Raw genomic sequence first — 13,698 nt, 5'->3', positions numbered from 1 at the left:
GTTACCCCTCTGCCTAGGGTTTAGCCCGTAAGGCAGTATATGATCTTATTGGATACTGTCATATCATGGTTATCGACTTACTTGTTACGTACCAGTCGTCGCGCCTTTCACTGTTAACCCCGCCTTCTCAACACTTTGACGTTGTCTTTTGTTCTCACACGCTGAACAGATTTATCTCATCGGCGCTTAAACCATCACTGCTGAATTGGGTTCACTATGCGTGAAATTGTAAGTCCGCTTCTAATCTTGCCTTGGAAGTTTCACCAACTAACCTTGAACTCCCTTTTCACTATAGGTGCATCTCCAAGCTGGTCAATGTGTGAGTACGCCCTTTTCGTTACATTTCTTTCACATTTCTTCTTAATACAGCATATTAATTTCAATAGGGTAACCAAATCGGCTCTACCTTCTGGCAGACCATTTCGGGCGAGCATGGTTTGGATAGCAGTGGCATGTAGGCAACCCATTCCAAACGCCACTCAATATTTATCCTTCTCACGCATCAATCTAGGTATAATGGAACCTCCGAACTACAGCTTGCGCGCATGAACGTCTATTTCAACGAGGTGCGCGATGTGACGTGACCCATTCCAAACTATCCTCGGTCTCTGATCGAGTTCGCATAGACATCCAGCAACAAGTACGTGCCACGTGCCGTGCTCGTTGACCTAGAGCCTGGCACAATGGATGCGGTACGCTCCGGCCCGCTTAGCCAGCTCTTTCGTCCCGACAACTTTGTCTTTGGACACTCAAGCGCCGGGAATAACTGGGCTAAGGGTCACTACACCGAGGGCGCGGAGTTGGTTGATCAGGTGATGGACGTGGTCCGTCGCGAGGCCGAAGGCTGCGACTCCCTCCAAGGCTTCCAAATCACCCACTCGCTCGGTGGCGGTACGGGCTCTGGCATGGGCACGCTGCTGATTTCCAAGATTCGTGAGGGTGAGATTGATACCACTGATGTGATGCACATTTCGATGCACTGTCTCTCACGGTTCTAACCGCCTACTTAGAGTTCCCGGACCGTATGATGGCTACCTTCAGTGTAGTACCGTCTCCCAAGGTGTCTGATACCGTCGTGGAGCCGTATAATGCGACGCTTTCGGTCCATCAGCTGGTTGAAAACTCAGATGTCACTTTCTGTATCGATAACGAGGCTCTGTATGATATCTGCAAGGGTACCCTGAAGCTATCGAATCCTTCCTATGGCGACCTTAATCACCTCGTATCAACCGTCATGTCTGGCGTGTCAACTTCACTGCGCTTTCCTGGACAGCTAAACTCTGACCTTCGCAAGATGGCCGTTAATTTGGTAGGAAGACTCGTCTCATCTAGGCACATATCGCTGTAATCAAATAATGTTGTGGCTAAGCATTCCTCCTCCTCGTCTAGGTTCCCTTCCCCCGCCTACACTTCTTCATGGTTAGCGTTGCGCCCCTCACTAGCCGTGGCTCGCATTCGTTCAGTGCTGTCTCTATCCCCGAGCTTACCCAGCAGCTATTTAACCCCAGGAACATGATGACGGGCTCTGATTTCCGAAACGGCCGCTACCTGACCTGCTCTGCCATCTTTCGCGGAAAGGTGTCTGCGAAGGAGGTGGAGGACCAGATGCACAAGATTCAGCAGAAGAACTCGGTTTACTTTGTTGAATGGATTCCTAACAACGTGCAGACGAGTCTATGCTCTGTCCCGCCGCAGGGGTTGAGGATGTCGTCCACTTTTGTCGGTAACTCGACCGCCATCCAAGAGATCTTCAAGCGCGTTGGCGAGCAGTTCACCGCTATGTTCCGCCGCAAGGCCTTCTTGCACTGGTATACCGGAGAAGGCATGGACGAGATGGAGTTTACGGAGGCCGAGTCCAATATGAATGACTTGGTATCGGAGTACCAGCAGTATCAGGACGCAGTCATCGACGACGACGTCTATAGCGTGGAGGAGTATGACGAGGAGGAAGTCCCCGCCAAGGTCGACGCTTAGTCCATCGCAACGTTGTGGTCGGACAGCACATGGCTTGTCATAGTGGGCTCACATATGGTCATGACGCCCTGTGGAAGCAGCGACTACTGAAGGACAAGCATTATATACCCAATAGGGCTTGGTAGTCGCTAGGCGGTCCAGTTAGTTCGCGCTATTACGTATTAGAGATCCCACATAGCTCTCAAGTGGTTGAAAGATGTTAATCTACCTCGAAAAGAGCCTCGTGTTACGTCAGATAAGAGACTCGTTATCCTTGACGGTCAGGAAAGCCATGCACAGATGAGACTTTTGCAGTTTTTACCGTAAATTCTCCCGCTATAAAACCGCTGACGAGCATCCAGGATGAATGGATAGTTACGTGCCTTCCGAACAACGTCTACAGCTGTTACCTACCAGCATATTGTTCTCATTATTTGCAGCTATTAGATAATGGAATTTTTAATATCATCAAAGGTGCGTATCGGAAGGAACTTTAAAACCTGGCTAGTTTGATTCTTTATTCAGACATATGCGAAAGTCGGAGAGGCACGTATGAGAAAGGTGATTATTATACGATTGGAGACCTAGTGGGCATTGGCCTATTTGGCTGAGAGCAGAGATGTGATCTCTATTGCACAGGAATGCCGGGGATATGCTTATACTGGATCTCTTGAGGCTCGCCTAGGAGTCTTCAACCCCTGAACATAAACGGCTTCAAAGGTAGGCCCTTTGCGGTCTAGACTTCCATGTCTATCATCGAGATTCTTGTGGCTCACTTATTGAGCATGATCATCCTTGACAAGCCTTCCCCCCAAAACACCAAAGTTCTTTGGAGGCTTAGGCAGAGTCGCAAAGTGAGTCGAGACTTGATACCCAATGGTACAGGCACAATAGTCATCACTGGTCACCATCTCAATTGCCAATCCACCTCATTCCTCCACCACGGTTCTCAACCCGGCCGAGGCCATCCTGCGGACGTCTTCCCTTCATCAGGATCAACACGTACTCTACATCTAAAAACGAGACAGTTTTCAGCATCTCATAGAGCGGTGAATTATGAGTTATATTGACTCTGAGCTGGTTCTAAATATTCGTAAGCCCAGCCACCACCTTGCGGCAAATAGACATCTCTGAGTGGCCAATTATTTGTGAATCTCGAATCGGTAAAGCTGGAAGCAAAGGCAATCGCTGAGTCTTGACACCCAATTAACACCCTCGTAATATCGAATATACTTGTTGTCCAATCAAGAACTAATCTAAATCTGCATCTTTCAACATATCACCAGTGTCTACACCGAGTTTTGGATAAGTAAACTCCCTGTAGCCCACTTGTTTGAGCGGTTCGGCCCGTCAGCGGCAAGGTCGTTGTTCTGTGGGGACCGAAACAAAACGCTACCGAAGTCATCTGAGACTAGATTCGCTGGTTATTCGTTTACAAACCACGCATAAGTGTGCATCCTGTTGCACGGCCTTCCGATGGGCTCGCTCGTCCCGTTTGAGCTTCAACGAACAAGGCCAACAGGGGAAGAAGTGCAAGACGGCGCTTAGATAAATTCCGCATTCAAGGTGCTGAATACAGTGTTTGTATATTGTTGGTCCATTTGGGCGCGTAAAAACTATTGCGTGGTTGTTAGACAGCTCTGGTATGAGTACTCGATTGAAAGCTCTAAAAAGTACATGTGCTAAGAGCGCCTGATAGTTTAACTTTTATGATAAGATACAATACGATACAATCCATTAAGCCCGGCGGCTTATTCAACCGAAAGGGCACACTAGTCACTGATGGTTACGTACATTGCCTGCTTCTCATTCTCGTTTTCATAAGACCATACTGTGCCATATACTACTCAACTTGTGCCCGCATTTCAAATAGCCCATGCTAGACCTTACCTTTTCTCCAAACAAGTAGATGGCTAACAATAGCCCTTAAGTAAAACACAGAAAGAGCAAAAGAGCCTCTGAACCTGTACGCTACTGTGTAGTCCGCCAGTTCTGACACCTTGTTAGCTGGCGTTCGAACTTACGGAACCACTGGGGAGCCTAAAATTACCTCTTATCTTCTATCAATTCATTTAATGTAGGATTTAAATGGATGTTTGCTCTTCCGTCCAACAATCTCGCTCGTGAGATAAGATTATGATCGATTACCATTTGCCTCTGGCAAAACCATTATTTCAATGCAGGGTAATTATATACCTTCGTCTAGCCGTTGAGCCACAGATGCTCTTCGAAATGTCTTTAGGATGTTTGCTTCGATGTAGTATCAGGGATTACTGGATGTCCAATAGCGACCAGCTACGCTGCCATACAAAATGCAGATATATATATTGCTACCTCCTGCAAGGCGAGATAGGCACCGTGGGTTCGACATGGGTTAGGCTCTATTCTCTATCCCTTGGGGTGTATGTGACCGTTTGCCGTCGACTAACAGTATGTACTTGAATCCCGCCCATCACTATTGCATATACCAATAATGGCCGGCTGTGATAAATTTGAGCCTGGGCACCCTCGCCAAAAGCCCGTGTTCAATTGACAAGATCTTGATATCCGGTACGATAATATTCTTCTTATACACATGGTTCCTGTCCTGAAATGTGTTCTAGAGGCACTTGTCTATCCTGGGTGCGGCAATGTACACGACATACGTACCGATGAAAAAGAGGGATATGAATTTAGTACCATATGAAAATACAATATAAGCTATAAATTCTTAGAACTTGAATAGTTTTCTTTGCATACAGCGGTCGTGATGATTTCGTTCTCGTTACTCATTAACCCATCTATCATCAAGACGGCTACTAGAATGACAAACCAAGCCCTTTACATTATTACATCACAATAATTCCCTGATTAAGCTCCATTTCGATAGACCTGTGCTCCCTGATTTCTGAACATGACTATGTCTCTTCGCTGGAGAATCATCAGTGCTCGATTCAACGCCTGCTCACTGTACCCCTTGCCCTCTACCATCTCTCTCCGTAGTGTGGACAGGCTTGTGCTCCATCCAATAGGTAGACGGCGCTTGAGCTCAGTCTCGAGACGGTTCACCTCGTCGTTCAACTCACGGCTACCCTGGTTGCTGCCCTGGTTGACCGCGTCCATGGTAGAGCATAGAAATAGCCGGATAGCCTCATCGACATGCGCCTCGGTGGCGACGGGAGAGAGGGCGAGTTTGGCAAGAGACTCGGTGATACGCACGATAGCTTCTAGCTGACGGATTGTGATGGGGATAGAGGAGCGGGTGTTTGCTTCTATCTCGGCGTCGTGGATTTGGCGACGGATAGAGACAAAGTGAGAGGAGAGCTTCTCAGCTGCTTCGGGACTGAGTCGAGGAGCGCAGCGACTTTGAGAGGTTAGTATACATGGCGGAAGAGCCAAAAGGAACTGAGCAACTTACGTCTTACAGTAGGTTATATATCTTCGCATCTTGTCGATAGGGATCTCAGACTCGACCATTTCGTCGGTTCCCCGACCATTCATCTGGATACCAAGAACGTGCTTGGCCATCTTCTCGTCCCTCTCACGGCTATGAACATCCTTGACAATGAAAATCAAGTCGAAACGTGACAGGATGGTGGTTTGGAAATCGATATTCTCACCAGGAGTTTTCATGTCATCGTATCGACCAAAGATGGGATTGGCAGCAGCCAGGACTGATGTTCGCGCGTTGAGAATGGTGGTGATACCGGCCTTGGCGATGGAAATGGTTTGTTGTTCCATGGCTTCGTGGATAGCGACTCGGTCTTCGGCTCGCATCTTATCAAACTCATCAATACACACTACTCCACCATCGGCCAGAACCATAGCACCACCTTCAAGATAGAACTCGCGGGTAGACTGATCACGCTGGACGGACGCTGTCAATCCAGCGGCAGATGAACCTTTTCCGGAGGTGTAGATAGAGATGGGTGCTGCCTTCTCGACAAACTTTAGAAGTTGAGACTTGGCCGCAGAGACCCAAACAACTCAACGTAATCAACTCGTTGATCAACTCGTTGATCAACGGCCAACTCAACCAACTCAATGGAGGACTTTATTAGTAAGCTGCCCAACTCAATATTACCTTGAAATTGATGGATCTCGTTGATTTCGTTGATATAAAGTGGGTCTACTAGCCACCGTTAGTGACTGTAACTGCGGATTGGTATAAATCCTAACAGCGACCCGTAACTAAGGCTATGTGTGGCTTGTACGTATGGCAGATCACCTAATTTCCCTGGCCGCCACCTCCTTTTAGCCTCTGTTCTGCCCTCAATTCTGCTTCCAACTTCCACATCGATTTCAACAGCTACACCGATTGCATTGTGTAACTAGTTCAGGATGAGTATTTTGTCAGATTCTGACGCCATCACTGCTGTTGACGATGATGGAAGTTTTAGGTCGTCTCCAGCGCCTTCTACAGCTTTCACGCCATTCTCGCCAGCGCGACGTTCTAAGTCCACCTCGCCAGATTCCACTACCAAAGAGCGACAATATGAAGAATCTCTTTGGCGCCATTTCCCCGGGTTCACGTGGTCTCAAAGGGTTAGAGATACTAATTCCTGGGCCTGGGAGTATGGGTACGATATCCAGAAAGGCAACGACAGGAAGTGGGTTTGCAAAATTTGCATCCGCAAGAACACTCTTAAGCCAAAGACCTTCACATCAACGGGCATCCAAAATACCCTAAACCACCTCTATGACGATCACAGGATTTGTGCGCCTGAAGGGAAGACGAAATCAGCCTCGCAGCTAAGAGCAGAGGGCCGGAAGGCCAAGGGACAGTCATCCATCGCCGAGCTGATGAAGCTTGATACCAATAAGCCTAGAGAACAAGCAATTGCGAATGGCTTCATCAAGAACTTCGACAAGAAGCATTTCCAACGACTTCTAATGGAATGGATCGTGGAGGCCAACCTCTCGTTCGAAACGGCAGAACACGACAAGCTCAGGAAGATTTTCGCATATCTGAACCCTTGCGTGAAGCTCTGTGACGCCAATCTTTCCGCAACCTCTATTCGCAGGAAAATCGTGGCATCATACGAACAGCACAAGACGAAGGTTATGGAGGTCCTCCAGAGCTCTCCCGGCCTAATTCACGTCTCTTTTGATGGCTGGAGGTCCGGAAATCGGCACGCGTTATATGGAATTATGTGCTTCTTCCAAGACGAGAAAAACAAGCCCCGCAAAATCGTCCTTGGAGTACCCGAGGTCTCTACCCGCCATTCTGGCACAAATATTGCAGCAGAAGTCCTCGAGATTATCGATTCATATGGTATAAAGAATAAGATCGGGTATTTCACGCTTGATAACGCCGAAAACAACGATTCAGCAATGGCTGTGATCGGAGGAGAGTTGGGCTTCGATGGACGCAAGCGCAGAGGTCGATGCTTTGGCCACATACTCAACCTCTCTGCCAAAGCATTGCTTTTTGGCTCCAATCCAGAGGCATTTGAGAATCAGCTTTCCGGCGCAGCAGCGTTATCTGAAACTGAACACGATCTTTGGAGGAGGAGAGGGCCAGTCGGGAAGCTCCACAACCTCGTTGTTGACATCGACAGATCTGATGTGCTGAGTTACCTTCTTCGAGGTGTTCAGCAGGCTGATATGGACCAATCTATCGATCCGAGAGTTCGAGCGAGGAAGCCTCTGAACATCGTCGTCGATAACGATACCAGATGGCTGTCCCAGCTCTACATGATCCGCCGCGCGATCAAACTCCGTCCTTACCTCGATGTGATGATTCTTAAACACAAACAGGCTTGGGAGCAGGACAATAGGTCGAAAAGGACGGGCCTGATGAGGAGGTCGGCTGTTCAACCGCGAATTTGCCTATCCGAAAATCAGCTTTCAAACAAGGATTGGGACGTCCTCGAACACCTCGCCACGATTCTTGGATTCTACGAGGTCACCGTCAAAACCCTTGAGGGAGACGGTATTCAACGCAAACGGAAGAGAGGGTGGGTCGGCTCGTACGGAAATATCTGGGATGTCATCCAAGGCTTCGAATTCCTAATGGCAAAACTGGAGGAGTACAAAGCATTCGCGGCGGATTATCCTGATCCCGAACACTTCAGGATCAACATCAACCTAGGGTGGCAGAAGCTCAACAAGTACTACACAATTCTCGACGAGACACCAATATATTACGTGGCGTTGGCTCTCCACCCTGCGTATCGATGGGGTTGGTTCGAAGAACACTGGGGAAAACATCCGGATTGGATCGCAACTGCGAAAGAGATGGTTCAGGAGGTATGGGAGACCGAATATCGCAACCTCGAGGTGGTATTGAGCCCAGGAAATGAGCCCGTTGCTAAACGGCGAAGGAAGTACCAAAATGCCTTCGAGGAATACTGCGAACAGTCACGATACGAGCCATCAAGCCGGTTATCGACGCCTACGACCACGCCAGCGAGGATGAGGTCTTCTGCGACTCCTGAGTTCCCGAGGGACGAGTACGAGGCGTGGCAACAAAGTTGGGTTCCAACAGACACCGATATTCGGGACCCCATCGCATATTGGCAGGATAACCGAGCTCAATATCCCCGCCTCTCTCGAATGGCTCTTGATTTCCTCACGATCCAGCCGATGTCAGCCGAGTGCGAGAGGCTCTTTTCTGCCGCAGGTCGATTGGTGACTCCCCTGCGCAGCCGCCTTGAAGTCGACATAATCGGGATGTGTCTAGTGCTGCGTTCGTGGATACAAGCCAAGATAATCGACGACCTGGATCCTCTGTTCGTTCCCACGCAAATCAAGGTCGAGAGCAGCGCCAGAAGCGAGGCGGGCGCAAGAGAGTCAATGGCGTCATTTCTCGGCCGAGCGAGAGAGCTGGCAGAAGAGGAGAAAGGGTGGGAATAGTTGGTGGGGCATGTTGCGAATATCTCGTGAATTAGGCCAACTGGGACGGGACAAGAGCACGAACGAGGTCGAGTGCGACTTGGGTAAAATGACTGTTTACGAGGAGAGAAAGAGATTCCTAATGAGAACTCTGACTTAAGCTATTTACACAATATTCATAAAGTGAGAATATTCATAAAGTATGAAAGTCACATGATCGCTCCCTCCCACCAACTCAACGTCAATCCATTCAACGAAGGCGTTCAATTGATCAACTCAACGAGAGGTTGGCGATTACTAAGCCAATTCACTCAATATAGGTCGTCCGTTGAGTTGGTTGAGTTGTTTGGGTCTCTGCTTGGCCGTACCAGGATCACCGAGAAGTAGTACGTTGATATCGCCTCTAAGTTTCATGCCATCAGGGAGGATCTTTTTTGAGCCACCTAACAGGAGGCAGAGAATTGACTTCTTGATGTCCTGGTGTCCATAAATTGAAGGAGCGATACAAGCAGCCATGACATTGTAAATGTCTGGCCGTCTGCTCAGCTCCAAGAATTCTTGCTCTTCCTCCTCTGAGGAAGTGACGTTGCCCTTGGCTGCTTGATCAATGTCTGACCGGATTCCAACTGCCCTTAGATAAGGGGTGCGGATAGCCACTGCGCCACCGTTGGATGAGGTTTTGGAGGCCTTATTTTGGTAGATGGAGAAGATGCCCATGACAGTGCACCTCGATCCCGGAACGACCCGGTTTGTTAGGTATCTGTCGGCTGAGATGAGAACATGTCTGGGCAGTTCTCCAACAGGGACATGATCAGGCGCTTCCTGAAGCTTGATGATCTGCTGGTCGACGAAGTGTGACTTCTCGTGTACGACAAAGTACGGATCCAAGGGGCACTTTAGCGTGGGATCGTTGGGAATTCTGCTACGAGCGCATTGTCGGGGCAGAGAGACACCAGTGAATCCACCCAAGATAGGAATGGCTTGTGTGTGTCCGCAATTTCGACATTGTATATGAAGTTCTGTTACTTTTGAGGACATAACGGAGGCACCGATGACGATACCTGGTACCCGGACCAATCGAGCAATAGCCATCGAATCGAGATTGCGGATGGACACATCGTCTGCATTGGAATGAAGAAGGAGCTGGTGCTTGGGGATCTCGACTTTGGGCTCGTGAGGGAAGACAATACGGAGGGTGCACTTCATCAAAGCATATTCGAACTATGGGATGTCAGAAGTTGGAGAATTAAGCTGTTGCATAGTCCTTACCAAAGGAATGACCTCGGCTGGCTCAGATGTCAACTGATGCGCCAACTCCTCGTTGAAGCCGATCAAGTCATCGATGTTGACATCGCAGTAGTACCTCTTTAGCAGTGCGTTCTCTCGTAGTTGATCTCTGCCGAAGCGTCAGTATATCAAGTCATGTAACCCGTGGGCAATCGGCGCAAACCTGTAGACAAAGCTGTTGTCAAGCCGAAAGTCAAGGATGAAGGTTTCGAGCTGTGTTTGAAGCTGTAGGCGAGTATCTCTATTCTCACCGAAACTCGGCTCGTAGACGTGCGCAGAGTAGATCGATCCGCCGTCCATTGTGATGTGATCTGTTAATACTCTGATATCTCCTTGGCTCGCCTGCGAGCACAAGAGTCGACAGGGACTCTAGAGATCTTATTTGTAAAATATGGAGGGGCTTGCTCCGCGTTGGTAGGGTAACTAAGTGGATGCAATAATGTACGCGACCCTTGAGAGAAAGACGCAACGCGTGGTTATTGTGGTTGCAGTGCTGAAGCCAGCAGCCCTGATCAGAGGGATAGGGCAGTGATAGAGCTCGACTTATCATCACATGTCAGCGCTAAGGCAATACCCGTTGGCTCATGGAGTGGGGCCCAGCGAGCCAACCTTACTTGCTAGGTTGGGCACAAAATTGAGGGACATCTGCGGGACCCGATTTTAGCTGTGTTTTACAGAGTAGGGCTTTGACCATCTTTTGAGCTTCACATGTGGCCTAGGATCGTTGTAAGGCCACGGTATTCTAAGCGAGAGATCCAAGACAGCCTGAGCTTCACTGCATTTTTAACCGCACCAAATGGCATCGGAAAACAACTGTCGTTGGTTCGACCAACGAGTGTGTGTGCCTCGTTTTTAATGTACTGCTGTATCAAGGTGCAGCTTCTGGATTGCATCTAGCATTAATCGGCTCTAAGCCTAAGGCGCAACCGCCTCGCCTGGGTGGCAACTTAGTGACGCCTGGCAAGGGCCCATTAAATACGCGGTCGAGTAAAGAGGTGACCAAGAGAGGGCACCAATGAGCGGTTGGTTTGCCGGCGAAGGTCCTCAAATTTCCGGAATACATGAGGGTCGAAGTCTAGATCCCTAGTGGTACCAAACACGTACGGAAAATGGGAGGCTAGTCTAAAAGTTTGAGAGACTCGAGATGGGTATTGCAAATCGACGAGTTCTTGCTCACTGCAGATCAGAGTTTTAGGTCAACAACTGGTAGGTTATTGTGGTTCGACGCCCCATGCCCCACTACGATACAACCCCATCTCTCTATACTGTGATTGGATAGGAGTCCTCGGGGTGCGTGTGGCCGTTGTGATTGGCCATTGGAAACTGAAAATCAAGTTAAGGCGAGACCTATGACGCGCCATGACGCGTCGCGTCACTGCTAAATCTGCAAACCTCGAGCGTCGTACTAGGACTATGAGGAAGAACATGAGATGAGTTCGTCTGGGCAGCTGCGTTTAGAAGCTAAGTCGATTTCCATGGATTGATACCCCAGGACTTTTGAATGACTTATCAATGTGGCCTTTGCGGCAGTCCATGGCCCAATATCGATCTGAGGGGGTAAATCTCCCTTTACAGTGCAAAACCATCCCCAGCTGGAATTTCACTACCTGTCAACTGAGCCCTCACCTGGCTCATTTCTCTAGTAGGCCCTTGTATTCTATCTGAGCCTCTCTAGCTCAATCCTAGCCTCGCCTCCTCCATAACTAACTCACTCCATCTTATTCTACCGATTCTGTCGACGCTTTGGAGGCAGTTGATTTGTTCAGCTCCAAACTATTTCGCTTATATTTTATCCTTAAGCTCGTCTTCCTATCCCCGCTTGGAGGGCTTCTTGCTGTCCTTAGACTCCCTAGATATGCTGATCCACTTCTCCAACTCTCATTCCTTAGGGGTCGCTTTAAATTTCAATCGCACCAGCCCCAACTCGTCGTTTGCTCTTCGCAGGATGCAGCTACCATAATTATGCTGATAAGTGTCGGCTTTGTTTGAACCGCCGGCGATCTCCTCTATGTATTCAGGCTAACCATCAAGACTCTGTTAGGCCTAGGAACGCTCTTCCTCGTTAGACATACTCTGCTATTAACAATGGTATATCACGTATAGCAACTGAGTGACACCCGACCATTTAGTGAGCTATTTATATTTTTTCAAGATACGAAAGGAATTTATTATTTCAGTTCTAATGCACAGTGTAAGAATTTAATGAACTTGACGTAACTTAATTCCATTCAAATAAAATAAACGCATGGTTAATAGCTGAAGCTTATGGCCTGTCCGTCAAGACCTTGTTTATCTTGGCAATGCGGGAGCAGACGCTGAGATCAATGATTCGGTCGCCGACCGCGACAATAAGTCCTCCAATAATCTCAGGGTCGATCTGTATCAATAAATGTCAAGCTGGGGCCGAAACGAATGCCGACTGGCGAAAAGTATTTGTTGGTGACCTTAAGCTTCTTGCCCTGACCGGCATAGAAGGACTTGGAAACAGCAGTCTCTTGTCGCGAAAGACTTTTATTATCCAGACGCTCGGCGCTCGTGATGGTCATCTCTATTTCACCCCGCTTGGCGGACATCAGCTCACCAAACTTCTCGCACACACCCTGAAGGTGACCCAGTCGATTGTTTTCAGCGAGAGTCCGTAGCAAATTCTTGACAGTCACAACGTTGGTACCTGTGTGCTTGCTCGGCTCGGCTACGATCGCCGACTTGTCCTCGGCGATCAGCCTCGGCGTTGACAGGACTTTCGTCAACTTGGTGTCCCTCAAAAAGACGCTGCTCAGGTTGACGATGGCTTTGGCGGTGAGGTCGAGGGTTGACATCTTGACCGCGGCAGTATACTAAATTAACACAGTCAGCACAAGATAATTCGGGTCTATCTTACTCAACATAGCCGCATTGGCCCGTTAGAAAGGACGATACAGCGGCATACTAGGGCGGTGGCATAAGTTCCATCAAGGCCATGAAGGTAGACTGGGGGTCGGCTGTCATTGACGGCGCCGGTGAAGTTTCGTGCAGGCCCTACTCGGAGGAAAGGGGTAGGATGGAGAGTCGCGGCACGGATGGTACAGAAGACTTGCCGCGATAACATGACTATGGCTGAGGGGTTGGGATGGGTTCTTAAAACTTGAGTTTCTTGGTTGTGGTTTCGTTGTTGGGCAGTTTTGGAAGCTTGTGTGTCGCTCTGAACGTGAATGAACAGCAGCAGTGTGTTGATTGATTGCCTAAGACGCGGGGTCAATCCGACTTTTAACATAGGCTTCTCTTGAAGCATGTAACTTGATAGCCAAATATGGTTGTCTCTTAAGGGCCCTATGCATTCCGGAATGGAAATACAATGAGATGCAAGAAAAACTGAAAACTTACAAACAATTTTACCACCTCCTAAGGTATCTGCCAGAGCAGGAGGCCCTGGACCTTCTCCGCAAATTTCGCAACGGCGCGTTGTTATCAGATATACTACTTCATTACAAGTTTCCTTAATCGATTTCCAATACCGGCTCTTCCAATACCGCCCGATAGTCTATATATGGGTTCATCAATACCCTAAATTGCATCTTATGCCCTGCCGTACTGCATAGAGCAGCTGGAGATTCGGGCACGCTAGTCTGCGATCGGATGTACATCGTATAACGCGGTAGTATT

At 48.7% G+C, this 13,698-nt stretch overlaps 4 protein-coding genes across 4 annotated transcripts; 1 reads left to right on the top strand and 3 right to left on the bottom strand.

The window, feature by feature from the left end:
* Positions 1–521: 521 nt before the first annotated feature.
* Positions 522–2,390, top strand: B0J16DRAFT_351545 (tubulin beta subunit). Its single transcript, XM_046129196.1, has 4 exons — positions 522–566; positions 627–939; positions 1,011–1,309; positions 1,390–2,390. Exons 1-4 carry the CDS (start codon positions 546–548, stop codon positions 1,972–1,974), a joined length of 1,218 nt encoding a protein of 405 aa, XP_045977390.1. The 5' UTR covers positions 522–545; the 3' UTR covers positions 1,975–2,390.
* Positions 2,391–4,803: 2,413 nt separating this feature from the next.
* On the bottom strand, positions 4,804–5,757 carry B0J16DRAFT_325660 (MCM2/3/5 family-domain-containing protein; the record flags this gene model as incomplete). The annotated part of the gene is made up of 2 exons (XM_046125900.1): positions 4,804–5,296; positions 5,351–5,757. 2 exons carry the CDS (start codon positions 5,755–5,757, stop codon positions 4,804–4,806), a joined length of 900 nt encoding a protein of 299 aa, XP_045977389.1.
* Positions 5,758–9,066: 3,309 nt separating this feature from the next.
* B0J16DRAFT_390059 (uncharacterized protein) lies at positions 9,067–10,356 on the bottom strand (the record flags this gene model as incomplete). The annotated part of the gene is made up of 3 exons (XM_046131847.1): positions 9,067–9,990; positions 10,039–10,165; positions 10,220–10,356. The coding sequence occupies 3 exons, from the start codon at positions 10,354–10,356 to the stop codon at positions 9,067–9,069; spliced, it is 1,188 nt and encodes a 395-aa protein (XP_045977388.1).
* Positions 10,357–12,255: 1,899 nt separating this feature from the next.
* Positions 12,256–13,309, bottom strand: B0J16DRAFT_351537 (ATP synthase delta subunit-domain-containing protein; the record flags this gene model as incomplete). Its single annotated transcript, XM_046129195.1, has 3 exons — positions 12,256–12,263; positions 12,467–12,893; positions 12,986–13,309. 3 exons carry the CDS (start codon positions 13,307–13,309, stop codon positions 12,256–12,258), a joined length of 759 nt encoding a protein of 252 aa, XP_045977387.1.
* Between the last annotated feature and the right edge of the window lie 389 nt (positions 13,310–13,698).

This window comes from Fusarium flagelliforme (genome assembly GCF_020744385.1).
Source record: "Fusarium flagelliforme strain FIESC 12 MPI-CAGE-AA-0113 chromosome Unknown B0J16scaffold_9, whole genome shotgun sequence".
Taxonomy (NCBI): Eukaryota; Fungi; Ascomycota; class Sordariomycetes; order Hypocreales; family Nectriaceae; genus Fusarium; species Fusarium flagelliforme.
This window is presented reverse-complemented; position numbering and strand designations above follow the sequence as displayed.

Excerpts from the sequence above, each read along its gene's own strand:
- B0J16DRAFT_351545 (XM_046129196.1), top strand. The coding sequence starts at position 546 with ATGAACGTCTATTTCAACGAG. Across the intron at positions 567-626 it reads TGAACGTCTATTTCAACGAG|ACATCCAGCAACAAGTACGT; the intron begins GTGCGCGATGTG and ends GAGTTCGCATAG. Across the intron at positions 940-1,010 it reads GATTTCCAAGATTCGTGAGG|AGTTCCCGGACCGTATGATG; the intron begins GTGAGATTGATA and ends CCGCCTACTTAG.